The sequence below is a fragment of the Orbicella faveolata genome, unplaced genomic scaffold (genome assembly GCF_042242905.1).
Source record: "Orbicella faveolata isolate gen_17 unplaced genomic scaffold, um_ofav_v1 contig_26, whole genome shotgun sequence".
Lineage (NCBI taxonomy): Eukaryota > Metazoa > Cnidaria > Anthozoa > Scleractinia > Merulinidae > Orbicella > Orbicella faveolata.
In genome coordinates, this window is record NW_028301554.1 from 16,119,066 (window position 1) to 16,146,953 (window position 27,888).

General features: G+C 39.9%; 1 protein-coding gene across 1 annotated transcript; it reads right to left on the reverse strand.

The window, feature by feature from the left end:
- Window positions 1-529: 529 nt before the first annotated feature.
- Window positions 530-27,738, reverse strand: LOC110064415 (uncharacterized). Its single transcript, XM_089296254.1, has 16 exons — window positions 27,572-27,738; window positions 24,778-25,377; window positions 14,715-14,945; window positions 13,050-13,203; window positions 9,693-9,877; window positions 8,152-8,211; window positions 7,971-8,097; window positions 6,814-7,025; window positions 6,181-6,365; window positions 5,748-5,846; window positions 5,109-5,207; window positions 3,582-4,301; window positions 3,108-3,319; window positions 2,793-2,833; window positions 2,518-2,614; window positions 530-1,395 (listed from the first exon to the last, which is right to left on the reverse strand). Exons 1-16 carry the CDS (start codon window positions 27,684-27,686, stop codon window positions 1,215-1,217), a joined length of 3,318 nt encoding a protein of 1,105 aa, XP_089152380.1. The 5' UTR covers window positions 27,687-27,738; the 3' UTR covers window positions 530-1,214.
- Window positions 27,739-27,888: the final 150 nt, after the last annotated feature.

Here is a 27,888-nt window from a genome sequence, read left to right on the forward strand (position 1 = left end):
AGTGATAACTAACATTTGCGCCCCTCCTACCCCTGCCCCCCCCCCCCCCTTCCCCATTCAGACCCTCTTATTTTGCCAACACGAGGGCTTTTCACTCCTGCCAGAAATTCAAGTTGCGCTAATGCTTCCAGTCTGGCCAAACCCCGGAGAGATATAGTGTGGCCATTTTTTTTCAATGATAGCTCTCGTTTTATCTACATACGTAGATTCCCGGCGCCTTCAGTCATGCCTAGTCTGGTCCATTCACTGTGTGTCGAACATTGTGCACATCACCCTTGTTTTTCTTTTTATCTTTCCCGCGTCCTTTCTCATGTCTACCCCCTGTTTGTTAACCCACGAGTTCACTGCTGTTCATCCCAGTTGCACTGCACTGTTTATAATAGCGTTCTTCATCAAAATTATACAAATTACTGCAATGGTCCTCGGTTGTTCCAGTTCTCGTATCCGATTGGTTCCAGACCTCACACCAGTCCACGCATATTCAATGGCGACCACAACCACAAACAAATAAAGTCAGATTCAACACAGGTAACATTAACTTATATTTTAATATTTAAGCTTAAATTAGTATATTGGTAGACAATTAGCTACAACAGGATATGTAACAGTCTCAAATTCAGCTTTTTATCTTTGCTAATGTCAATAGCCAACTGGTTAGGCAACCAGCAGCTAGCAACGTTAACATGATTAATGCGCCTCCATTTTCAATACTGCTTCCGAGTTCAGTTTCTAGCATCCTACACAACTAGCACATCGAGGCATGGGTACATGTTTCAAATTATTTCATAACTTTACTTCTTTATGTTAAATAACCGTCCTTGATAGAACTGCTGAGACAAGAAAAATCTATTAAGGGCTAGCTACCTTTCTATCTTTCCCGCCTCCTCCTCCCTAACGATGTTGTTTTTTTTCTTTCTTTTCATCTAAAAAAATTACTTCTCGTATATTAGCAACATTTTAAAACAACATTGAACGGATATGGGTTAAGAAGTGGATAAGCACAAGGTTTATAATTTTTTTGGTTGTAGTATTTGACGAAAGATGGTTATCTGCGCAATTCTTGAGTTTGTCTCAACTAGGTCTGTCTAGGATTGAAGTCTGGATTACATGCATATATAGTCATTTTTTTTTTCTTTTTCAAGTTAAATATGGCGTTTTAAAGTTTAAAGTTCTCGTCCATAGTGCATTATCCTGTAGACCTTTCTGTCACTTTCTTATCCGCTGTGTTCATCAGCGATAACGGGCACGTTGTAGTAAGAGCGTGTCTCATCATGCTTGTCCAAGTCACAATATGGTACATTCCTCGTCATCAACACCTCCAGTCGGTCAATCAACTCCGAGAAACTGGGACGAGAGGATGGATCTTCATTCCAGCACTCAGACATCAGTTCATATCTATCATGGATTAGAAGATGACAAAAAGTTAAATAACCGCATTGCGGAACAAACCCGATCAATCTACAATATTTGTTAAAGGCAACTTGAAATACATTACAAGGCTAAATCAGTTTCTCGACATTGTGTAGGGGCAAGATGCGCAAAAAAACGAAACTTTTCAATAATTGTGATCCAAAATAATGTGAAAATGAAATGAACGTGACGTGTTGCATCCTGGATCGCGCCCAGAAATGTATCATCGGTAAATCTTATGATAAGCTATGTCAATGATTAGTTGTTTATAAGGAAATTTTGTAACTAGACCAATTTTAATTTTCACTACACTGTATTAGTATTTATTAGGTTTTATTATTGAATTTGTGACTCTTTTTTCGCTCTGTGTCCCCTATTAACCTCTCTAAACCTTAATTCCCATCCATGCTTCAATAGAAAACATTTACCGTGTTTCCATCGAGTTATAGAAACACGAGTAGTAGTTTGGGAAAGGAGCCGAAAAAAAAAAGCTTGTTTACTTTGATCAACAAAATGCAAATTCTCTTTGCTCGCGCCATCATTATATGCCATCAGATAGTGAGTAGCGTAGCAGTGTGCCCTTGTTAACAAAATGACGGCCGTTTCTTGGCGTTTTCGATGTGTCTGTGAAGAGGATTTAGATAACTTGAGGTTTTGAACGACTGGTAGATTTATACTGAAACAATTAGATTATTCGCTCGAGATTTCTATGCGTGGCACGATTTCAAACCAATCAGCGCGCATGTTTTCTTTGGGCTATTTGCTAAATCGCAATATTGCAAGGGTTTAGACAAATCTTGTGAAAATTTGGATGTGTATAGTTCATGTTACTGATACATGTACTTCCAGGTAATTCAATTTAAGCCATTGGAAAGTGATAAACTTCTGGTCCATAACATTGGTTGTTTTTATAACAGCGAATTGAAGTGTCCGTAGGTTGAATGTGTTCTTCAGCGCTATTTGTTGCCTTCATGTGTGCCCCTTGTCTTATGTTAGCAGCAGCATTAACAATTGTCAGGATAGCTGCGTCTTGACATAGTTGCTTGTTCTCATGTATCAGTTGTATTCTGGAAAGACAATTGAACCCAAGCTAATTTAATCACTTACACTTCATCAGAACACATATCAGGCCTTTCCATGCGATAACCAGTCTTCAAAAGTCCACACAGCTCTCGATTGGTTAACGTGGGATACGGCACACCTCCTGAAATGTACCAAAAAAATATATATATATTAATAAGTCATAAAAAGGTAAGTTAACAAACCGAGAAAACATCAACCACAAATTATTGTCTCATAAGAAAGTAATGGCTAATTTCGGAAATAAAGGAAGAAAGAATTTAGTATAAATAAGAAAAAGTAATAGTTTTCGTTTAACTTACCCATGGTGGCCATTTCCCAAAGAATTATGCCGAAGGACCAGCTATATGAAAATATAAAACATCAATAAGTGCTGTTCTGTAATTACATGTACTCAACACGACTAAGATTTTAAGGCTTTCTCTTTTTGTCCTTGTATTATAATGACAAGCTGCCCCACGAGCAACTTCTACGCTTCTTTCGTGCTCTCCAAACTTCCTGCGTTTCATAACTCGATAATACATGCTAAATCCTTGAAAGGGCAAGTTGCACTTTTCCATGTGTGCGTCTGAGGGTTAAGGAAAAGGCTTTGCCATCACACAGAAAGATTGACTTACACATCACTCTTGATGGTGTAAATGCTGTCATTAATTGATTCTGGGGCCATCCATTTCACAGGAAGCTTCTTCGTATTCTTTCCACTATACACGTCCTCGTATATCTGTCTCATCAACCCAAAGTCTGACACTTTGACTCGGTTATCACTGCCAACCAGAATATTACGAGCTGCAAGGTCACGATGAATGAAGCCTTTCTCTGCGAGATGATTCTAAAACATCACGAAAGAATTAAAAGAGCACAATTTATTTATAGAAATAAAGATTATGATACTTTTTCTTTTTTGTAAGCTATGTATTCAATCTTATAAAGCGTGTTTGAAATCGTACCACTAAACGAGGCACGCAAGACCCATCTCGGACATACAGATCGGATGATTTGTTTAGAAAACTTTTCTTGTTGAGGTCGAGAGTCACTACTAGAAAGTATCTTTACATTTTATCTCAATTCGAAATAGCTATATTAATACCTACCATTCCCTTTGCTATTTGCCAAGCAAACGAAAAAAGCTTTTGAGTAGTAAAGCTGTCTTCTTCTTCGTCGTCATCATCATCAATATTTTCAGTTGATATAAATATGGCGGCAGCGTTGCTGTTTCTCTGAGATGTCGATGGCATCGGCAGCAGTTCCATTCCTTCCTGATCCAGGAGGTCGCCTTCTTCGTTGTCGTCATCATCAATACTTTCACTTGATTTCAATATGGCGGCAGCGTTGTTGTTTCCCTTTGATGTCGATGGTATCGGCAGCAGATCTATTTTTGGCTGAAACAGAAAACCGCTACTGTTTTCTTCCTCTTCGTCGTCATCATCATCATCATCATCATCATCATCATCATCAATATTTTCAATTGATATCAGTATGGCGGAAGCGTTGCTGTTTCCCTGTGATGTCGATGGCATCGGCAGCAGTTCCATTCCTTCCTGATCCAGGAAGTTGTCTTCTTTGTTGTCGTCATCATCAATACTTTCACTTGATATCAATATGGCGACAGCGTTGCTGTTTTCTTTTGATGTCGATGGCATTGGCAGCAGTTCCATTCCTTCCTGATCCAGGAAGTCGTCTTCTTCGTTTTCGTCATCATCAATACTTTCGCTTGATATCAATATGGCGACAGCGTTGCTGTTTTCTTTTGATGTCGATGGTGTCGGCATCAATACGATGTTTTCCTGGGGAAGTAAATCGTTGCTTTTTTCCTGAATAAAGAAGGCAAGAAAACAAGAACATAACCTAACAAGTAATGATAGTAAACTAAGCGTGTGTAAATTATTTCGTTATTCATATTTTGAGTACGGAGGGCAGGATAGAAATTGTGGTGCTTGTTTCAAACATAATGTAGCGTAAGAAAAAAAGCTAAACTTGGTGAGTTTTTCTTGTATTGATTGTAAAACATTTGTAGTAATATGTCGAAGTTGCGCTGCTGTACAATTGTTTTTTTTTTATTTTTTATTCTCAGTTTTGATTTTGGTTTCAATGCAAAATCTCTCTCTTCTTAAAAACAAAAACAAAAAATAGGAGGATTGATACCCGAAAGGCGGGAGACATTATAAAACCTTACATTCCGTCGAGAGGTCAGAGCCGAAAAGTTACATCGGACTAGATTGGTGGGGGGAGGGGAGGGTGAGGTAAAGGGTGGGTTCAAAGACTGGGTAAATTGTTGTGAGAGTAGAGGGGGATAGCTTCTTTATCTCCGGGATTTTAAAGAACCATCAAAAGGCTCTAGTTCGTCCCTTTATGGGATGTCCTTGGCTATTTATCCATACTCCCATCCTGCTATTTAAATGCAGTCAAACTGATCACGTTTTAATATTTTTTATATCTGTCAACTTTTCTTTTTACGTGGAATAAAATATTCTTCTAAACTTTCCTATTGAAATTTTGACGTCAGGGCTAAACCGTTTTCAAAAACAAATTTGAAGAGAATATTTGGCTAATAGCATTATAACGACAAATTGGAGATTAATGATAATATATTCTTAAATGGTATTCAAGCTGTTTCTTACCTGAGAAAGCTGTCCAGAGGACATGGCGATTTCTTTGTTAACTTGAAAACCACCAGGAATAACCAAGGCCCGATTTTCATCCTGAAGGTCTCGTTGTCCCTGATAAATATACATTAAAAGTTAAATATTTTAATTCTTATCGATATTATTATTCATTCACTCGCCCATTCATTCCTTCCTCCCTCCCTCCCTCCCTTCCTCCGTCCCTCTCTCCCTCCCTCCCTCCCTGCCTCCCTCCCGCCCGCCCTCCCTCCCTCCCTGCCTCCCTCCCTGCCTCCCTCCCTGTCTCCCTTCCTCCCTTCCTCCCTTCCTCCCTCCCTTCCTTCCTTCCTTCCTTCCTCCCTCCCTTCCTCCCTTCCTTCCTCCCTCCCTCCCTCCCCCCCTCCCTTCCTCCCTCCCGATCAATTCACCCTGGCGGTCAGCTTTGTGACATATCAATTGAAAGGTTATTTTCTTTTAAGCCTTAAATATTTGATTGCAGATACACTAGATACACTATACAACATTCCCCATCCCTCAGGTTACATACTGGTGAAGTCAAAGGCCTCAGAACTTTTAGTCGCCACTCCATCACACCACTCACGTTCTTGAAGCCCTGAACAGATCTGATTAGAATAGTGTTTAATGTAAGGCACCTACTTGGTCACATTCGCTCACTTCTTTTTGAGCATTGAATACTTCCTTCTCTTCATAACATTTCTCCTCTTCGTTAGCATCAGTGCCTTGGTTTCGATTGATCTAGAGTACAATGAACACGATTAGGTCATAAATAACTAGCACGATTGTTCTAAACGTAGAAGTAATTAAGTTTCAAGATGAGAGCTGAACATTATCGACTGGAAATTTTGTTATATTTAGAACCCAACACAGCCCACTTGGGAGACATCTAGCCACTGAAAATCCTATAGCTGCAGGTTAAACTGTGAGCTGTGATAGATTTGCAAGAGCCCCATATAATTAGCTCGAACTGTATCGTGAAGGACTACACCACTGCCCTACCGTTAAATCCAGTACTACCAAACACTTGAGGCAACATCAAATTGATTAAATATTCCTTTGGGAAGCGTCTTACCGATCGCCTCCTTCGTCGCAACCACTGCAACAGGTCACCAAACGGAACGTACTCTATCACCAGGAACTTGTGCTCCTGCAAAGTGCAACAACCAACCAGGGATACAATATTCTGGTGTGCACCCAACAGCTTCATCTGCTCTATCTCCTGCAAGAACTCTTCTTTTTGTTCTTTGCTTGGATCATCTAAACACAAATGATGTAGTTAAATTCCTATTTGCTACGAATAAAAGATTTTAAAACCAGATTCAAAAATCAATCCACCATATATTAGGCTTTGCTTCAGTCATGGTCTGAGTACATTCCGACAGGAAATTCAATTGCGTTTCATGCTCAGGACTAGCTGCTGTCCAATTTAGGAATAATGGGACATGAAAAGAAAATAAAAACAGGCGACAATGATTAGTTTTAATCATATTCACACTATAAGGAGAAATGGCTCAGTTTTGTCGTTCGTAATGTCGCCTTAAGCTTTAGACTAGAAAGATACAGCTTGCGATCTGATTGCAAAAGACCAAGCACGATCACCGAAAATTTAAATCTCTTTCAGGTGTATTTTACAGACACTGGACCTACCCAAGTTGTGTAACAATTCACCCTTTTACCCTTGATTTTGCATGATGACTGCAATTACCTCGCAGTTCTTTGACTGCAACCACCTGGCATGGTTCCTCGGGCTTCAGTGTCTTTCCAGTCTCGAAAACTTCTATTCCAACTCGTCTCTTTAGAGTTGCTTTGTAAACCACACCAAACGCTCCTCGGCCCAACTCTTCTTGGTATTCTATTTGCTCGGGAAGAAGTTCCCACTTGTCTAGCGGGATAATTTCGCGAGCTGAACGAGCTGATCTGTGGAACGATGGGAAAATAGTATAAGCACAAAAGGAGTTGCTATCAAGTAGTATATCGCAGTACGCTATTATTTTAGAGAAATCTTGGTGTTTAAAAGATGAATGCATTAGAGCTTGGCGATGAAACCCAGCCATTCTGCCTGTAAGTTCCAAATTCGATACCACGTTTTGTAATAGTAAAGACTGCAGTTAAGCATATACCATCGAAGCTATCCTGGCTTCCGATCGAGAGGTATTGTTATTTCCTCTAAATGACATGCTAGTCCACTTCAGGCTACGTCCGCACATTTCCTCAGGTTGACCTGGCACTTTGGCGTCATCCATTTTAAAATATCCCGAGCTTGGGAGATTCCCAAATATATTTCTTACTCAGGAATACAACACAGTGACCTCAGTCAACGCACCAACCTGGACCGCTAGCAGATTCCGAGTCCAACGCGCAAAGTTCGTTGAGATGCAGCACGAAAAATGGCGAGCGAAAGAAGGAGAGAAGGGCTTGGTGCTTTCCCGTACCACACTCCTCTCTTATTTTTTCTCTCTCTATTTTTCCCACTGCTCCCTAACTAACCAGTGGATCACTGCGCCTCCCATCATTTTACCAAATCATTTCACATCCGATTTCTTGTCTGAACATCACATTTCAAAGTTAAACTATGTTCGTCCTGTGGTACGGATATGTTATATGTAGGGTCAATTTGTAATAGTAAGGTTTTCTTTGCTATTTAGGTGAATAAATTTAAGCAACAAAGAGGCAAGGTCTCCATTGCGTGTCAAAAGAGTGTGCCTGCTGAGAATGGAACCGGCTGTAATTAACTTATACATACAGCTTTTAGCTGTAAAATGGTAAAACATTCAGAATATCTCATGTTAATTGTCCCAGCTTTGCAATAACCAATTTATTTACTATGTTTCATCGTAATTACTAACAACAACAGTGAATAACCTTTTGATTTGCTTGTGATGAGACCGTCTGTAGCACCAGAAACCTAGAATAAAACATAGCACCAACAACAGAATGAAGGCGATACCAGATAAGATGTAAATCATCCTTTCATTGGAGATCGCGGTTTCTTATGTTGGTTGGCCAACACGATTTCTTGTGTTGGTTTCTTGTGTTGGTTGACCAACGCGGTTTCTTGTGTTGGTTTGTTGTGCTGGTTGACCAGAACTCCTTTCCGTAGGCACTGAAAAAGGATAATAAATTTATATCTTAAGGAGGCTGGAAGTTGAAGTAATGTTTGAGGACTACATTGGAAATAACTGAATGATCAACATTCCGAAGGCTGCCAAAATTGGATGAAGTCATAACTCCAATTTGGCAAATTGAATTTTTTTTTTTTTCACTAAATGAAAAAGTGTATCGTCCTGTTTTGCTTTAATAATATCGCACTTGCAGCTGTCTACAGTTGAACTTCATGATATTTGAGACTACTGTACTGTTCAAATGAAAGATATAGAAAGATACATCTACGAGCCTGTAACTACAGACGCCACAAGTTCATGACCTTTTAATCGTTCTTTTAAACGTTATCATTTTATTAAAATTTAGTAAATCGGCGAATTGGTGACGAATTTTACACGCATTGATCAATAAATGAGCGTTTTCTATGCAAATTTAAATTATCTACCATTGTAGCTACGTTTGGAATGATCTTCCTTGATTTCGTTTTTAAAAAATAGAAATGATCGAAAGTCGAATTTTCTTGAAAAAAATGACCTTTGACACTATATAACATTTTCCCGCAAAAACGTGGACGGTCATCCCAAATGTGAGAGGATGGAAATAATTGAACTGCATCTAAAACTCGTTTTTGTTGAATGATCTTGCTAAAAACCGGCACTAATTCTTCAAATATTTGTTATTTTCCGCTAAACGTCACGTCAAACGTCACGTGACAATGCTAAGGACGTTAAAACCTAACTGTGTGCTAAATTTGGTTTCACTGTTACTTGTGTCTTTGGAGAAATATCTAACAAATTGTTTTTACCGATAAACTTGGTGAACTTGCTTATGGACCACCCGAGCACCGTGTGAAACCAGGGGCGGTGAAACCGAGGCTGCTGAAACCGAGTCTGCCGAAACCAGGTTGAAGACTAACCGATATCCTCTTTGTTCAACCTAGTGGTCTGATTTAAATAACATTTTCACTTGGTTTCCAGTCACTAGAAGACTTTAAAAAGCCCCAAAGTCCGTTCTTAATAGGGTTCAAGGGTATCCGCGAACTTGTGGCTAAGGATGCCAAATGTCCATGACAATGTTAACCCTTATTACAGCAATCGATGACAAAACTCTGTTTCGGTGTATTGAAAATTACAACGCTCAAGAGACATCGTCTCTTACCACACTGCTGATCTTCGTTTTGCAGAAAACTCATGTTCCAGTTTTTCTCGTGAAAATGAAATGTAGTCGGGGATCTTTATGCGATATAAGGCGAGATTGCTGTCATCATTTTGTTAGCGATGCCCACCGAGTTTGCCAAGCAGAAAGGTCTCTGATGAGTCCCTTGCAAGGTACGAAACGAGCTGCGTAAGACTAGCCACGAACAGAGTATTATATCAAGTAACTGTCAACTTTAAATGAAATGTTAGAAATTATTAAAGTGGGAGATAAACTTGGTGTACTCTTCAAGTTTTATTTTATCAGCTTCCTTATGGTCCCACTTACCGCTTGAAACCGAGGGCAACGAAACCAGAGTGAAATTTAGCAGATATCCTCGTCGCTCAATCGCTCCATCTGAGTGAAATATTATTTCCACTTGGTTTCCAGTTACACGACGAGTTTGACCGGTTTTATCACCACAGTAATCATGTCTTTTGCCCATCCCGTCGGTGATTCTCAAAAAGTCTTTGCTACAAAGAAAGGTAAATAATGTTTTGCACCAAACCACTAAAACTGAGTAACTGAGTATAATCGTGAGACATTCCAAAAAAAAAAAATTTAATTGAAAACTACATACTACCAAGGCTCCTGATACTACCTGGCAATAAGAATTGTCATGCTTTAGCATGCATTATCGAATTATGATACACGCAGGAAGAAGCACAAGAGCTGCTTGAGGGACAGCAGAGCTAGAGCAACTAGCTTCTTGAGTGCTCTCCGAACAAAATGATGTGTTCCAACACGAGATGAATTGTCGTGACTAACTTTTGAACCAAAAACAGTAACCTAAAAGAAAATGATGACCTACAAATACAGCCAATGCAGTCGCAAATGACATCCCTTATTCCACGGCTTGACAGGTAATACAAGCAGACATTTTACTCCAGTCGTTGCTCTCAAATACTACGCAACGCGCAAAATATCTGCGCGTATTATCTGTCGAGCCAGCTGAAAACAGGTAACTATATATAATACAAAGCGTGCAGCTGACTGTTTACAGAAAGTCGTGATAGCACTAAGCCTTAAAGAAGATATGCTTATATGTACCAAATTGTACCAGGCTTTGGACAGTCCACATCTGCTTTTGTATAGACAATGGAATCAGTCTAAGTAGAGTGTCTGGATGGGAGAGTTGGATCTCAGTTACCAGTTTCCAGAAACAGATATCAGATCTCAGCAATAAGTTTAAAAAAAGCGTCAATCCGATTCTCAGCCACCAGTTAAACCCACCCAGATGCTGCGAGGAAAATTTAGAGATCATAAGTGAAAAGAACTATTCCTACTTACTTTTAGGCACCTGTATTTTTGCGTTTTCGAGATTTGACAAAAATCGCGAAACTTAAGACTTGCGAACAAAACACCCGGCGAATTTTACACTCTCAAAGTTAAATACTCAACACGAAAATGGCAAGTGGTTTAGGGCGCTGGTGTTGTAATCCGGAGGTCCTGGGTTCAAGGCCTCCACCCTGCCACTAGTGGGATTTGTTTCTCGGTAGTCCCGAGTTCAAATCCTCGGTCACGCTTTGTAAATAGCCAACTGGTCTGCCTCCTGCCAGTTGGGATTTTTAACAATGTTATGTTTATTTGAAATATTTGTGTCCTTTGCGTCAGTGGCATGCCTGTAAACTAGCTAAGCTTAGTGCTTGTATAGCTAAGTGCATGACCACTATAAATAAGATTTGCATTTTTTTTTACATTACATATATTCTCCCCTCAGAGCAAAAAAGGTGAAATACTGTTTGAAGCAACTAGAACATGCATTTGATTGAAGCTTGATATTTGTAGTATGTGTGTGAGATTTGTAAACAACCGCGACCGCAGTGGTTAAATCAGGTTAAATTTGCCAAAGCGAAAGGCACTTTCGCCATTTTCTTATTTTGGAGGCATAACGGTTTTATAGTTAACCAATTACAGACTGTTTCCTTGACTCAACAATAGACCAAGATGATGTATTACTGGATAATTCATCATCTGACGACATTTTCCACTGAATAAAATCGCCAAAAAAAACCGAGTGGTAACTTTGTAGGAAATACGTACACCGACGCGAAGTGGCGCGATCGAAAGTTACACACCTTATGACGTCACTAGTTGTGACACTTGCATTTTTGCCCTGGAGGGATAAAAATAATTGTTTTACGCGCCTGACCAGAGGTTAAATTGGAAAATTATGAATCAGTGTAACATTGACTTTAATTTTCTGGAATAAAAACGGGGGCAAAAATTTTATTTCATAGGCACTTTAAATATGCCAAGCAACTTACAATGCATGTGTCATTGAAAAATTAAAGACGTGTGATCCTTCAATATGAAATTGATAATCTCGGATAGCTTTAAAATTTATGTGTTATAATATCCATATTTGATCAACAGCAGATGAAATAGATAGGAATGCAGCATCATGTTTGCATTCTCTCTAACATGCGAGACCAAACCCATAAGGGAGCCAAATGTGTCGGGGTTTTTGCAGGGCTAGGCATATACCAGGACCCCGGGAGGGAGTAGAAGGATCAAAGGATCCTAAATAAATAGAACACGTACGGGCCGAACCACCCCCTAATGTTTCATAAAGGCTATATTTGCTTGGTTTATATATTTCTGAACCAAGTTTGGCAGATGAGCTTTCTTTGTTCTCCAGTTTATTATAATTTCGAAGTTGTGACAAAATGTCGTCAGATTATGACGTCATAATTGCTGACGTCACCAAAACGTCCCATAATTTTTTGTAAAATCTGATAAAAAGATTATGTCATTGGAAAGGCCTTGACTTGAGGAGTAAAATGCCGGAAACCGTTTTTTGCTATGATTATTTTTTTTTTGAGATATGTTAAGTTAAAATATATTTTTTTGTTGTCCCCCCCGGAATTTGCTTAACCATACTGTCCTTCTTAAGTCAGTCTCTCTGGTTTATCTTTTTCAGTTTTATTCTAGGAAGGCTAATAATCTAGAAAAATAGAAAGCTTGATGTTGTCAAAAATCGTATGGTTTTAGAAATTTGATTTTCGGCTTTGTTAAGATGGTATTAACAGTAAAAAACGGGTGACGTCACAGGTTATGACGTAACAAAACTAATATTAACGCAATAACACTAGAGGGATAATTTTTTATTCCGATTTTCTTCTTTATTTTTGCTTTAGTCATCTGGCACATCACATGTGCAACATAGCTGGATTTGCTGGAACAAAATTACGGCTCCAATTTGGGGATTTTTCTCAAGGGGGGGACCCCATATTTTGCAGAGTTATTTTTCATATTTAAAAATGCCATATTTCATTTAATTTTTGTGATATTGACAAAATTTTTTCAGGTTTGAACTCCCCTGATGTGCTCTTTCGAACACATTGTAAAAAAACATGACGTCATCACTGTGACGTCACAACTTTGACATTTACTGACATTTTTCACGTAAATATGATTGGCAATAGGTCTCCTGCTCATCTGCCAAGTTTGATGTAGAAAGAGTCAATACTTTTTAAGTAATGCGAAATAATGTGAAATATCCAAGAACGGACGAAACATTTGGGGGGGGGGGGGTGGTTTGGCCCCTACGTGGAATGTTAACAGAAGCGTAACACCATCACATGTCACTACGTTACATTAGATACACTGATACACCTCGATAATCACAGCCATATCACTTACCCGCAAAATGGACTTTCTTCCACATCAAAATCCTGAAAGTAAATGTTCATCGACCAGCCTTCTGGAATAGGACATGTAGATATATTGTCCGCATTCCTTGGGTAGCTGACAGGATATCCTTCACTGATCAGAAAGCCGATCTCTGGGCCAAACGCTGTTAATACCAGTTAATTCACTTTAGTGAAAAGGACATCCACTAACAACCTCTCCCGGCTTAAACCAAAGTTGCATGACTTAAAGATGAGAATTCATGTTTACTTTACTGGGCTGTTACTGTTTTCATGGACGTCTTCAAAGTTAGCACATAGAGCTTCAGATTTAGCGATGAGTACCTTTTTCCGTGTTTACGTAGCCTCATCTCAACACGTGAGGGGTTGGGAGAATTCGAGATAGTTATTCAAACCCGGGACAAAGGTCAAGCTAGGTTTTCAAAACTTTTTAGTATTCTTCCAACTCCTCAAGTGTTTAGATAAAGCTGTGTAAACTCGAAAAAGTACACTGCCGGTATTGCTTATATAAAATATTTCTTAAAAATACGTGCGAATCTAAAATGTCACAACCGTGTTTACATAAGCTCATCTAAACACACCTATCGACCAATCAATGGGTGTGCGCGTACTATCTCAGTTATTTTATTAAATAACTTCTCAGTAATTAATTGGCCATTTCTGCAATTCATTGACTCCTGACACCCAACATTGTCCAGAGGGGGCGGGGAGGGGGGGCGGTGGGGAGTAAAATTGGATTTCGGTTTTAGGGAAAAATAACACTGTTTCTAATGTTTTGGCCAGGATTAAAGGCATTCACCCGCCATTCACCTTCATCCTTCACTTGTCATTCTGAGAATGTGTCTTACATTTCTTGTCATCGCTGCAATTGCCTATACATCGGAGAGACTGAAAGGCCGCCGGGAGAACGTTTCAGCGAGCAGCTCCGCAGTTTTCAAAACCGCTCCCGTGGGTTTCCCGTAGCTCAACATTTCAGCTCCGCCTCCCACTCTGTGGATGACATCACGGTCTGTGGCTTGAAACAGTGCTCTGGCAGCAACATCAGCCACAAGCAGCATGAAATGAAATTAATCTTCAAACTGAGCACGCTTAGACCCAACGGATTGAACATTAACTTTAATTTCTTGTGACTATGTTTCCAGCGCGTATTCCACATACGCGCGCTAAAAATGTGGTTTTCCTATGTCGCAGCACGCCTTTGTTTACTTTGTACTTCGTACGCGCACTTTCCGAGCTTGCGTACGCGTACAGTTGTTTGTATGGCGTGGCTTGATCATTCCACCTACTGAAGAAGAGCTAAGCCCAAAATGTTTAATTTACAAGCAACTATTTGACACTTTTCAGAGCCTTTTGAGCCTCATATTTAATTCAAGATATGTCGTTAAGTACAATCACTGCATGAGATGTCAAATAAATCAAGAGATAGTATGGCCAACGAATAGTCAGAAACAACTCTTTGATAACAATTTGGACAGCATGGAACTTCACTTTAAGTTATAGTTTTCAACCCATTGGTTTTTGCAGTACAGGGGCTTAGCGCTTTGCACCCAGAGGGCCCTTACAGGGCGTTTTCTCGAAGTTTACCTGCGACTAACTCTCAAGCATTGTACTATACATGACAAGAAAAGAGAGATTAGGCCAGAAAGAAATCTCTTACTTGTGAAATTGACTTGGAGTTCTTTCACGTCAGTTCCATACTGGTTGATGGCCTGGCAGGTGTAGTTTCCATCCTTGTCCAGACGGATGGTTGCAGTGTTTGTTGTATTCACCAGTACTGTAGAGTTCCGTATCAGTGCTGTGTATATGGGAGGAGTTCCTGTGGCTGAACATGACAGCATGCCTCCTTGTATTGCTAACAGAGCAGCTGGGAATGTTACCATTGGTGGAACTAATCGGTTAGAAATAAAAAACTTTTACCCTTAATATTCATTGACTGAACCATACCTGCTTACATTAATTTTAAACAAATCAAATCTTGCTGTAATACATGCAAAAATTACATCAAAACGCTGCTTTAGTTGTGAAGCACACATATATATGTGTAGATATATTTGTGGAGCAAGGTCAAGTTGCCTGCTCAAAACAACCCAGAGAAAAAAGAACTTCTGGTATGTGTGAGATAATTATAAAACATGAACTGTACATGGAGTGTAACTGAAGAAATGATCCTGGCAATAGATTACTATTAAACAACACAAATTTCTTCCATTTTCTGCTCAACTAGCTATTGGATGGAAAGAAAGCTGATGTAGTTTGTTTTCCCCGGAAGGCCTTGCGCGACAGAGTCCTAAAAGGTAAGGCCTAAAAACTGTCAGTGCATGCCTGCTCTTAGATTGCACACGTTACTTACGTTATTTTCGGTCGACGGAAAAGAACAGAAGACATCCGTCTACCGGAGAAGGTAACGAGTCAACGATTTCAGGTAGAAACTATTTACAAAGTGCATCGTATTATTTATCAGCTACCTTGTCTTATCGATGTCTGTATCTGGGCTTCGTTCATTGCAACATCGTAAACTTTCATTTCCGCAACTTTCCCTTTGAAATATCTATTATCGTTAACTCTAACCCCCATTCGAACTTTGTCGGCGTTGGTTGCGATCGCATACCTTATGCGTATGCGATTAGAGACATTTAAATGTCCATTGATAAACAGAGAGCTAATTCCGGTATGATAATTGTACGTTGCTGCAACATGAACCCACACTCCAGTTGGAAGAACCTCCGCGCTTAACAATCCAGAGGCCGACAGATCAGAGAGCCTTAGATTAAATCTGCCCCGGTCAATCCATATCTGGACTCCTCGGCCATCTTTTTCGTAACTGAATAATGGTCCATCTTGGCCTCCGGGTCGAACCCAGCACATTAATGTGATTGAGAATCGAGTGTCCAGGCCCCCTGTATTCGGAAACTCGATGTAGCTGCTAGCAATGCCATAAAACATGTACGCTCCGCCTGGTTCATTGTACGGTCCGTACGTAATCTCAGCATTCCCCAGGATTCCCTTTGGCTGCCTGTTCTCTTTTTCTGCGGCTTTATAGGGTGCATTCAAGGGATAGAAGGCAACAGGTTCTGGAACAGCTAAGATTAAAAAAAAAAAAACCATTATTTACATTGTCAAAAATAACAAGAAAATACGATAGCAGTAGAAAGATTCTATAGGACAGAAAATTCCGAATTGGTTCTCTGTAGTCATCTAAACCCGCCTTTTGGAATTGGCCATCAGGGGTCGAAGTATTTTGAAACACCCAATGACTGGCCAAAAGGGAGAATTGAGCTTTGTTTCCCGGAGACCCTATCAGTAGACCCAAGGACAGCGTCGTGGGTGTTATGGAAACTTTACTATTATTGGCCGAGAACTTGTATAGGGGCTTATATTCGAAACTGCATAATTACCGATGGCAAGAAATTTCATTAACAACTAATGGCGACAACAGCTTCAACCTGGTACTTTCACTTAGCAAGGACGTACGACTTGAAACCGCGTGAAATCAATTTAATGGGAGGCCTTTTGAGTTTGTGGAGAGAAGTAAAGTTTTTGATAATTGCTCCTTACGTTTTCGAGATGAAAAGTCCTTTGGGCACTCAGAAATTTCACTTGCCTCAAAGGAGGCTATCTCGAAGCAGAATTCGAGAATTCGAAGCTTCGTAAAGTGTGTTGCAAAATTTCAAATTTGCATCGTTTTCTTAAGTCATTATTTATGTCACTCTATAGATACCGTGCGATCGATATTCATTGGATTGATTGATTCTCTTTAGCGATTTCTATCACCCCCGCAGTTACTCTCGCAGAAACACGCCTACTCACTCTTTTTCAGTCTTGGTTTTATAATTGTTCAAGAAACATCTACCTTCTGTGCCTTGACACGTTTTAAAGTTATTAACCGCGCGGCCATGGGCCGAGCGCGGTTCATGGTTTACCCGTGGTTTTTTTAACCGCGCGGCCATGGGCCGAGCGCGGTTCATGTTCTACCCGTGGTTTATTTTTTTAACCGCGCGGCCATGGGCCGAGCGCAGTTCATGGTTTAGCCGTGTTTTTTTTTAACCGCGCGGCCATGGGCCGAGCGCGGTTCATGGTTTACCCGCGGTTTTTTCGTAGTTTTGTCTGCGACCAGACCCAAGCTTCCACTGGGCCAAATTTTGAGTCACGCAACCTGTGATGTTTACTCGCCAAAAGCTGTTGAAACATTAATAAATCTCATCTCCGATACTGACTTTCGCGGGAAAAAATTAAAAACCCAGCGTTCGTCAAAAATTATATTTTTTCAGCAGAAATTTAGCTCGGAACATATACATATTTATATTCCTTTGAATCGTCGATGAAATGACCTTTTCCGGATATTTTTTCTTTCGGGGTTAACAAAAACCTCCGATTACAAAATCACGCCGAACCCACACGTTGCAAAAATATCTCTTCAAAACCCTGACTTCGAAGCGATATAACACTTCAGCGTTAATAGCTACCACACATCGGCAGGCGGTAAATTTATTCGTTAACAATCCAGCTTTATCGTGTTAAAATTTCAGCGAAATCGAACAAAACCAGAATTAATTCGAATTGTTTTGTGACCTCACTCCCCAGACTTGACCTAACAAAGGAGGCAACGGTCGCCCATATCAACCGAAAAACACGAACAAAGCCGACGTTTCGGCCAAAAAAACTCCAGAATTATCGCCTGAGAGCTTAAACTTGAATGGGAACATCTTTTTCGAACTTTTTTCAACTGATTTAGACGAAAGACTGGCCTCGGCGGGCTACAAAAAAGACCAAGAGAAAAACAGAACAAGACAGGAGAACAAGCCGATAATATTTCATCGCATGGCTTTCGGCACGAAAACGAAAATACAGCTTACTTCTGGATAAATTCAGCCTTAGAAGCCAGCAACCGGCCTGTATCCTTACAAATGTCCTGATTTCCATCTCCAATTTTGAGCAAATAAACATTTCGTCGACGGTGACCGCCATTACGGTGGCTTGCATACTAAATTAGCTAACTTGACAAAATTCTCCCGTGGGGGGGGGGATATGACGAAAAGAGCTGAAAGATGGCCTATAATTGGCTAATGACGAGATCATCCCACTGTCCAAATTTGGTGAGAATCGAAAGTAACGCCAATTTTCTGTCACGTTTTCAACCTGTGGTCACAGGAGTGGCCAAAATCGATACATCGGTCGGGATAGAGTTTTATTATTAAATTATATGACTTGTGTGACTACTTTGCTAGCCCTTTACTCGTGGAAAACACCAAGTAAATTTAATAATGACTTTTAAGAAAGAAAGCTGTTGTTAATAGTGTTAATAGTGTTAATCGTGTCATTTATATCGTTCATGCCCATACATATCCCGAAGAAAGTTCTACAAAGATTAAGACCATAAGGTCATCGGAGATTTGTCAATGGGTACCACTGATGGTGCAATAATACAGTTTGTGTTGATCAAGTGATGTGATGTCTACAGTAAGAAAAAAATCATCAATGACTGCTTTGGAATGTGCACTCCGTTCCGACGGTAGTGCTAAGCAAACAGTTAAATTCTAAAAGCGCGGTTATAAGATCTAACAGATCTTCTTGTTCCGATTTGTAGGCGACCAGACCCAAGCTTTCACTCGGCCAAATTTTGAGTCACGCAACCTGTGATGTTTACTCGCCAAAAGCTGTTGAAACATTAATAAATCTCATCTCCGATACTGACTTTCGCGGGAAAAAAATTAAAAACCCAGCGTTCGTCAAAAATTATATTTTTTCAGCAGAAATTTCGCTCGGAACATATACATATTTATATTCGTTTGAATCGTCGATGAAATGACCTTTCCGGATATTTTTTCCTTCGGGGTCAACAAAAACCTCCGATTACAAAATCACGCCGAACCCACACGTTGCAAAAAAAAACTCTTCAAAACCCTGATTTCAAAGCGATATATCACTTAAGCGTTAATAGCTACCACACATTGGCAGGCGGTAAATCTATTCCTTAACAATCCAGCTTTATCGTGTTAAAATTTCAGCGAAATCGAACAAAACCAGAATTAATTCGAATTGTTTTGTGACCTCACTCCCCAGACTTGACCTAACAAAGGAGGCAACGGTCGCCCATATCAACCGAAAAACACGAACAAAGCCGACGTTTCGGCCAAAAAAACTCCAGAATTATCGCCTGAGAGCTTAAACTTGAATGGGAACATCTTTTTCGAACTTTTTTCAACTGATTTAGACGAAAGACTGGCCTAGGCGGACTACAAAAAAGACCAAGAGAAAAAACAGAACAAGACAGCAGAACAAACCGATAATATTTCATCGCATGGCTTTCGGCACGAAAACGAAAATACAGCTTACTTCTGGATAAATTCAGCCTTAGAAGCCAGACACCGGTCCCAAATTACTTTCTGTATTCTTACAAATGTCCTGATTTCCATCTCCGAAAGATTTTGCCCCAATTTTGAGCAAATAAACATTTCGCCGCCAGCGACCGCCATTACGGTGGCTTGCATACTAAATTAGCTAACTTAACAAAATTCTCCCGAGGCGGGGATATGACAAATTTGGTGAGAATCAAAAGTAACGCCAATTTTCTGTCACGTTTTCAATCTGTGATCACTGGAGTGACCAAAATCGATACATCGGTCGGGATAGGGTTTTTTTATATGACTTGTGTGACTACTTTGCTAGCCCTTTACTCGTGGAAAACACCAATTAAATTTAATCATGACTTTTAAGAAAGAAAGCTGTTGTTAATAGTGTTATTATTGTGTCGTTCATATCGTTCATGCCCATACATATCCCGAAGAAAGTTCTAGATTAAGACCATTACGTCATCGGAGATTTGTCAACGGCTACCACTGATGGTGCAATAATACAGTTTGTGTTGATCAAGTGAAGTGATGTCTCCAGTAAGAGAAGAATCATCAATGACTGCTTTGGATTGTGCACTGCGTTCCGACGGTAGTGCTAAGCGAACCGTTTCATTTTTAAAGCGCGGTTATAAGATCTAACAGATCTTCTTGTTATCATCATAGCATTTCCTGGTGCATTTCCGAGTTGCCTTAAGCCTTTCTATCAAAGCGCGGCCTGGTTCACAACCATTCATATATAAATGAGTTTAATTTGCATGTGAAGGAAATCTCGTTTTCATATGAAAGGATGGGCACTGATACCAAGACCACACTATTTTTAACGATTTGTCTAAGCCCCGGAACGTCCAGGTACAAACAATCCAAGTTCACGAAATCGAAGTTCAGGTTTTCTACGACAAGTACACAAGGCTATGAGAAAATGAAAATAAATAGAACTAATCGATAAGCAGAAATTACGAAACTTACCGACTGTGTCGTTCTAAGTGTCACAATACGGCTTGATAATAAACGTCCACTTCCATCATCGACAACTACTTGGGTTAGGCTACTCACACGTGACTGACACATGACACACCGGACGCGGCTCCGTAATACGTGCAAAACGGTAGCTACAGGCACCAACACTCGCTTTAAGAAATAGGCTAAAGATAAAGCGTCAACTCATCTCCTCCGTTGACTCGAAAGGCCTTCAAGCATCAAACTCCTCATCAATTATCATTTCTTAAAGAGTGTCAAAACAGCTGTGAAATTCATTTGTCACCACAAGCTCTATGACAATGTCAGGAGCCTATGACAATGATTGAAAAAACCTGTTTTAACGTATTGGAAATCGGAAACTAGTGTTTCAGTTTTCGACGTGGAATTAAAATTTTGGGAATTACTTAAGAAGGAGATAAACTTGGTAAACTTGATAAGCTTAATCAGCTTCTTTATGGTCCCACTTACCGTGTGATGAAATTAGAGTGAAGACTAACCGAAATCCCCTTTGTTCAACCTTGTCGTCTGATTTAAATAATATTTTCACTTGGTCTCCTGTCACTAGAAAATTTTTGCCGGTCATGTTACCGCAGTAGAAGCTAAGCATCGTTCCCATCCCGTCGGTAATTCTCAAAAAGTCTTTGCTACAAAGAAAAGTAAATGATGTTCTAGACCAAACCACTAAACAGAGTAACTTGTGACACTCTTAATTCCAAGTAATAAATACATATTCTCTGGTGATAAGAAGTGTCTTATTGCATTAAAAAAAATTATTGGTTCATGCTTTAGCGTGGATTATCGAATTATGATGCACGCAGTGAGTTTGGAGTGCACGAAAGAAGCGTAAAAGTTGCTCGAAGTGAAAAGAAAGCAGCTCTAGCTTCTTGAATGCACTCCAAACAAAATGGTGTGTCCGAGCACTGGAAGCGATCGGGGGGAGGGGGGTACTTCCTATAATGGCGTGTACGGAGAGGCTCTGTCCGAAAGGGGTACGTTTTTCAGGCTTCACGGACATAAAAGGGTAGGAACTTCACAAGGTGAGGTATACGAAAAGGTAGAGAAATCTGCCATTTAGTTATTTCAAAGGGCCTTTAATTAAAATATTTTTAACAGACGCACTTTATGGCTGTATGGTTTATTTTATTAAGCACTACCAGGAGCCCATGATGGGCTCCTGGCACTAAACAGAAATGACAAGATTTCATTCTTCCACGATTTATTCACAATGTGGTCCAGTTATGAAAGCATGTGACAGGGATACCTTTTTTCGATTAAAGGAATACGAAAGGCTTACCTTTTCTGTCAAATTGGTTTACAAAAGTGTAAGGGGTTGGACCTCGGGGCGGAACCTCCCCCTATGAAACTTTGTTAAGACCTCGCCCCCCCCCCCCACCCCTCACTCCCCGTCCAGAAGCGATCTTCACGAAACGAAACAGAATGACCAGATTTTGAAACAAAAACAGTTCAAAAAAGGAAATGATAACCTACAAATATGAGGATGCTTTAGCAAATTATTATTATACTACAGGTGAATCAAGCCCCTGTAAATACAGTTGTATTAAGGTTACGCAACAGTCCAAATTTAAGGATTTGTTTTGGAAAAACGGTTATCATTCTTAAGCCTAACAAATACGAAGGAGTATGAATAAAGATAACCCTACCTTGCTTCAGGTGTGTGTTTCCTTAGTTCCTGTGCATGAGGTTTCCAGGCCGATTGATTGCAGTTTAGCTGATTTTTTGGAGATATAGACGACAAAGCAGTGAAGCTAAAAAACTCCTAAATTGCAATCAATCGGCTTAGAAATCTCATGGGAACCATGTCGGGAACAAATCCTTAAATTTGGGCTGTTGCATAACCTGAGTACTACTGTACAATGTATGTACAGGAATGCTCATTTGCAAGCTTGGGTGACCTGTGATTATACTATAATTTAGCATAGCCCCCGAGCAGGAATAAGATTTTAGACGCTCCAAACCCTGGAGCAAATATCCACCTATTGTAGGGGGGGGGGGGGGGGAAGAGTACTGCAAATTAATGAAATTAGTGTTCATCACATCAAAAGAGACACTTCCAGTTCTCTGTACAAGTAGAGTTCTGAAAACCTATTACTAATAAATGTAATTTGGACCATCGTAAAGGGAGTTAGATTCACTAAAAAAAGAGTATTTACAAATAAAGCTCAGAAAAGGTGATAAGGTTATGTTCGCATTGGACAAATGCATAGATCCAGAATAGATAGAAATTCATCCGAAGAGTAACGCCATCTCCACATTAGATAAATGTAGCTAATACACTCAATCACAGCTATATCACTTACTGGCAATGTTCACTTTCTTCCACATCAAAATCCTGAAAGTAAATGTTCAGCGACCAACTTTCTGGAATAGGATATGCAGGTGATATATTGTCCGTATTCCTTTGGTAGCTGTAAGGATATCCTTCACTGGTCAGAAAGCCAATCTCTGGGCCATATTCTGTTAATACAAAGACGGCTTTTGTAGGTTTCTTCCGTATTACAAGATGCACATTTTAACCAACATTTTAGGGGAATGGACATCCAGTAGCAAAGGCCTAGCAAAAATCTCTCCCAGCTGAATTTAAACCAAACTTGATATGATTTGAAAGATGAGAATTCATGTTTACGTTATTCGACTGTTATATAATAAAGTTGAGTATAGAGTGGCGGATGAAACTGTTATCATGGACGTCTTCAAAGTTTGGACATCGAGCTTTAGATTTAGCAATTAAGTACTTTTTCCGTGTTTATGTAGCCTCACCTAAACACGTGAGGGGCTGGGAGAATTCGAGATAGGAGTTACTCAAACCTGAGACGCAGGTCGAGGGTTGGGAAACCTTTTGAGAATTCTCTCAACTCCCCAATTGTTTAGATGAGGCTACGTGAACTTGAAAAAGTACTCTATTGCTTTTATAAAATATTTCTTAAAAATATGTGCGAATCTAAAACGTCACAACCATGTTTACATATGCTCATCTAAACACACCTATCGACCAATCAATGGGAGTGCGCGTACTATCTCAGTTATTTGATTAAATCACTTCGCAGTAATTAATTGGCCATTTCTGTAATTCATTGACCCCTGATACCCAGCTTTGTCCAGAGGGGGAAGGGGAGTAAATTGGATTCCGGTTTTTATGGAAAAATAACAGTGTCTCAAACGTTTTGGCCAGGATTGAAGGCATTCAAGATATGTCCTGAAGTGCGATCACTGCATACGATGCCAGTTAAGTCAAGAGATGCTATGGCCAACGAATAGTCAGAAACCGCAACTGTGTGATAACAATTTGGACCGCATGGAACTTCACTTTAAGTTATACTTTCTAACCAGTCGGTTTTGGTAGTACCAGGGCTTAGCGCAATGGACCTAGAGGGCCATTACAGGGCGTTTTCTCGAAGTTTACCTGGGACTCACTCTCAAGCATTGTACTTTATTTGACAAGAAAAGAGAGATTAGGCCAGGAAAAAACCTCTTACTTGGGAAATTGACTTGGAGTTCTTTCACGTCAGTTCCATACTGGTTGATGGCCTGGCAGGTGTAGTTTCCATCCTTGTCCAGACGGATGGTTGTAGTGTTTGTTGTATTCACCAGTACTGTAGAGTTCCGTATCAGTGCTGTGTATATGGGAGGAGTTCCTGTGGCTGAACATGACAGCATGCCTCCTCGTATTGCTAACAGAGCAGCTGGGAATGTTACCATTGGTGGAACTAATCGGTTAGAAATAAAAACCTTTTACCCTTAATATTCATTGACTGAACCATACCTGCTTACATTAATTTTAAATAAATCACATCTTGCTGTAATAGAGTCACAGATTACGTCAAAACAGGGTTTTAGTTGACACATTGACACAAATACATATATTTGTGGAGCAAGGTCTAGTTGCGTGGTCAAAACAACCCAAAAACGTGTGATATGTGTGAGATAATTATAAAACATGAACTGTGCATGGAGTTTAAAGTGAAGAAATGATCTTGGCAATAGATTACTATTTAACAACACTAATTTCTTTCATGTTTTGCGCAAATGTAGCTATTACCGGTAGGTGGAAAGAAAACTGACGTAGTTTGTTTCCCCAGAAGTCCTTTCGTGCCAGAGTTCTATCAAGTGGCCAAGACGTTGCTTTTAATGGCCTTACAAAATGATTAGTGCGTGTGACTTTTAGCGTGCAGACGCACATGCAGACATTCAGTACATTCTCCGGTTCTATTCATCATTTCTTTTGTCATCTAATGAGACGTTGTTTTGCGAAACGAGATGCTGAAATGGGTGTCTGCTACCTCTTGCGAGGTTGTCCAATTATGGGAGCTTCAATAATTAAGGGAATCATCGGAGAGGGTGAGGAGACAACGATTTCGGGAAAAGTGCAGCTACCTTGTCTTATCGATGTTTGTATCTGTGCCTCGTTCAGTGCCACATCGTAAACCCTCATCTCCGCGATTTTCACTTTGATACCAGCCCCTACCAAAATATTCGGGGTGGTTTCAATCTCATAACCTTTGCCAATATTTTTCGAGACACTGAAATGTCCATTGATATACAGCGAGTTATTCCCGGTGTTGTGATCGTAACTTGCTGCAACATGAACCCACTTTCCTGCTGGAGGAACCTCAGCAGTTGTTACATCAGTAAGTAGTTGAGAATTTCTTTGCTTAACGATTTGATTGTAAAATTTGCCGCCAGCAATCCCGACTCCCAATTCAGAACCTCCGTATGTGATTAGTGATCCATCTTGACCTCCGGGTTCAACCCAGCACATTAGTGTGATTGAGAACCGAGTGTCCAGGCCCCCTCTATTCGGAAACACGATGTAGCTGCTAAAAGTGCCATAAAACATGTACGCTCCGCCTGGTTCGTTGTAGGGTCCATTTGTAATCGCAACATCTCTCAGGATTCCCTTTGGCTGCCTGTTCTCTTTTTCTGCGGCTTTATAGCGAGCATTCAATGGGTAGAAGGCGACAGGTTCTGGCACAGCTACGAATTAGAAAAAAAAAACATTATTTACATCGTCACAAAGAACAAGAAAATGCGATAGCAGTAGAAATATTCTTTAGGACAGGAGGAGTTGGCCATTTGTATGAAGGTAGATCGTGGACAAAATGTTCGACTCGTCGTTTCGTTATGGCGTTTCATCGTTTCCGCACACCGATACTTCTAGTCGAGTCGTTGTTTTCCGAGTTCGACTCGTCCAGTTCGACTCGCCGTTTCAAGAAGTCGACTCATCGCTCCGTGAATTCGTCTCGTCATCTTGGCAGTTCGATTCATCGGCCTCTTCGACTCGTCGTTTTACGAGTTCCACTCATCACTGACCACATCTGTTTGTCTTCGTTTGCCGTTTTGCCGTTTCGTCGTTTCGATGTGGCGTTTCATCGTTTCGATGTGGCGTTTCATCGACTCGTCCACTCATAGAGGCTATAATTCGACTTACATTACATGAACTGTTACTTGATTCCATGCACTTATACATGAAGTATTTATCCATAATTTGTTCTCTGCCAACTGAAAAATGGATTCCTTAGAGGGCTACCGTCGCCACAGCATAGAATTCGTCTTGAATCGCGTGTATGATCGTTTTCATGAAAGCGGAAATGGGATTGGGTATCTAGTAACACACCTTGTTCTTGATGGTGATCATAACGCATTGCAAAGACGGTTGTCAAGTTTACAGGATGCAGGGGTCGTCCCAGCATAGATATTCCTATGCAACTTTTGGAACAATACCTTGAGAATAAATAATCATACTGCGGAACAAATATTGCTCGACTTTTCTGTGTGTCAATCAATCAATTAATCAATCAAGCAATATGTTTATTTTACATTTACATTAAGACAAATATGAAAGCATGGAGGCACACTAAAGAAACCTTTACGTGTTACAAATAGTTATGTAGTCCCCCCATAATTAAATGACCTTAATGACAAAATATCTAAGAAATTTGGTATCAGGAATAAGCAAGTAATGACAGCTGTGTAGTACTAATTAAATTGCAATAAGCAAAAATTATTCTGATAGTTAAAACTGTTTAAAAAAAGGGATTTGTAAATATATTTATTGAAAAAGACTTTTATTTCATGTGGAATAGTGTTCCATATATTAATTATTTTATTTCTTCTTGTGTAAACACCTTAATTTGTCCCTTTTTGTGTAGATTATCAGACTTCCTTGTAAAATGGTTATGAATTCAAGTATTTTCTGTACAGAAATCATTGAAATACACTGGGAGTGTTTTTAACCTAAGATTGAAACAAAAAGTGCTAACAAGAAAGATCCCTAATTTGTTTAATCCATAAATTCAGTTTTTTAGAAAGTAGACAAGAGGGACGTAGTATTCACACTGTGAAAACATTACCTTTCTTTCATTGAAAATATGCAACTCGTCAACATTCATATTAAGCAATATGCAGAAAGTTTCTATGGACCAACAACCCACAGGCCAAAGGTTTGACCCCCAATGACTATGGGAGAAACTCAGGACTTCGCGGCCCGCGAATTCCCTCGTGAGAGGGCGAAAATAGGCCATGCATATAAGCGCCCTGCTCGTGAGCTTCGCTTGCGTGAGAATAAAATGACGGATCTCCCACCAAAAACCACTCGCTCACGACTCTCACCAGTTACGCAGGCCACCCCGTGGCAAGAAATTTCACTAACGCCGTATGACGACAGCAGCTTGAACCTAGTACTTTTTAACCTGGTACAATTTAATGAGAGGCCTTTTGAGTTTGTGTAGGGAAAAAAAGTTTTTGATAATTGTTCCTTACGTGTTCGAGATAAAAACTCCTTTGGGCATTCAAAAATTTAACTTGATTCAAAGGAGGCTATGTCGATGCAAAACTTCAGAATTCAAAGCTTGGTGGAGTGTGTTGCAAAATTTCAAATTTCTATAGTTTTCTAAAGTCATTATCTATGTCTATAGATATCGAGCGATCGATATTCATTGATTGATTCTCTATATCAATTGCTATCCCCCCCTCACCAGCCCTCCCCCCCCCCCAGCAATTACTCTTGCAGAAACACGCCTTATAGTTGCTTTTTTTCTATTTTTGTTTTATAATTGTTTAAGAAATATCTACCTTCTCTGTCTTAACATAGTTAGTATGGTCTTAACACGATTTAAAGTTATCATGACAATTATAAAGGCATAAACTTCATTCAATTGTCATTTCTTACAGGGTGGCACAACAGCTGAAAAACTCATCAGAAATCCTCTGTTTTGACTTTTGCTGTCTGAGTAGAAGTTTATCAAGGCATATTGTCCAGATACAAAAACTGTCTTTCCAGTCATGTGACCACAGTATTTGCCAAACACCCGATTCTTCTCATTGGCAATCTGTAAATAATCTCGGCTACAAAGAAATGAAACATACATTAAAAAGTGACTTTCTATAACAAAGGGTCACTTCAACCTGGAACCCAGATTCTTCATTCCCCTTGACCAGCATTCGAGAACCGAGCGACCCTGGAAAGTACTGATTAGAAATCCACTT

Bases quoted from the DNA above. Each gene is read 5' to 3' on its own strand.
- LOC110064415 (XM_089296254.1), bottom strand. From the start codon at position 27,686: ATGACTGGAAAGACAGTTTTTGTATCTGGACAATATGCCTTGATAAAC. The intron at 13,204-14,714 runs GTAAGAGATTTC...TGGTATTAACAG, and splicing joins ACTCCAAGTCAATTTCACAA to CGTTTGGCCCAGAGATCGGC. The intron at 8,098-8,151 runs GTCAACCAACAC...AACCAACATAAG, and splicing joins CAACACAAGAAACCGCGTTG to AAACCGCGATCTCCAATGAA.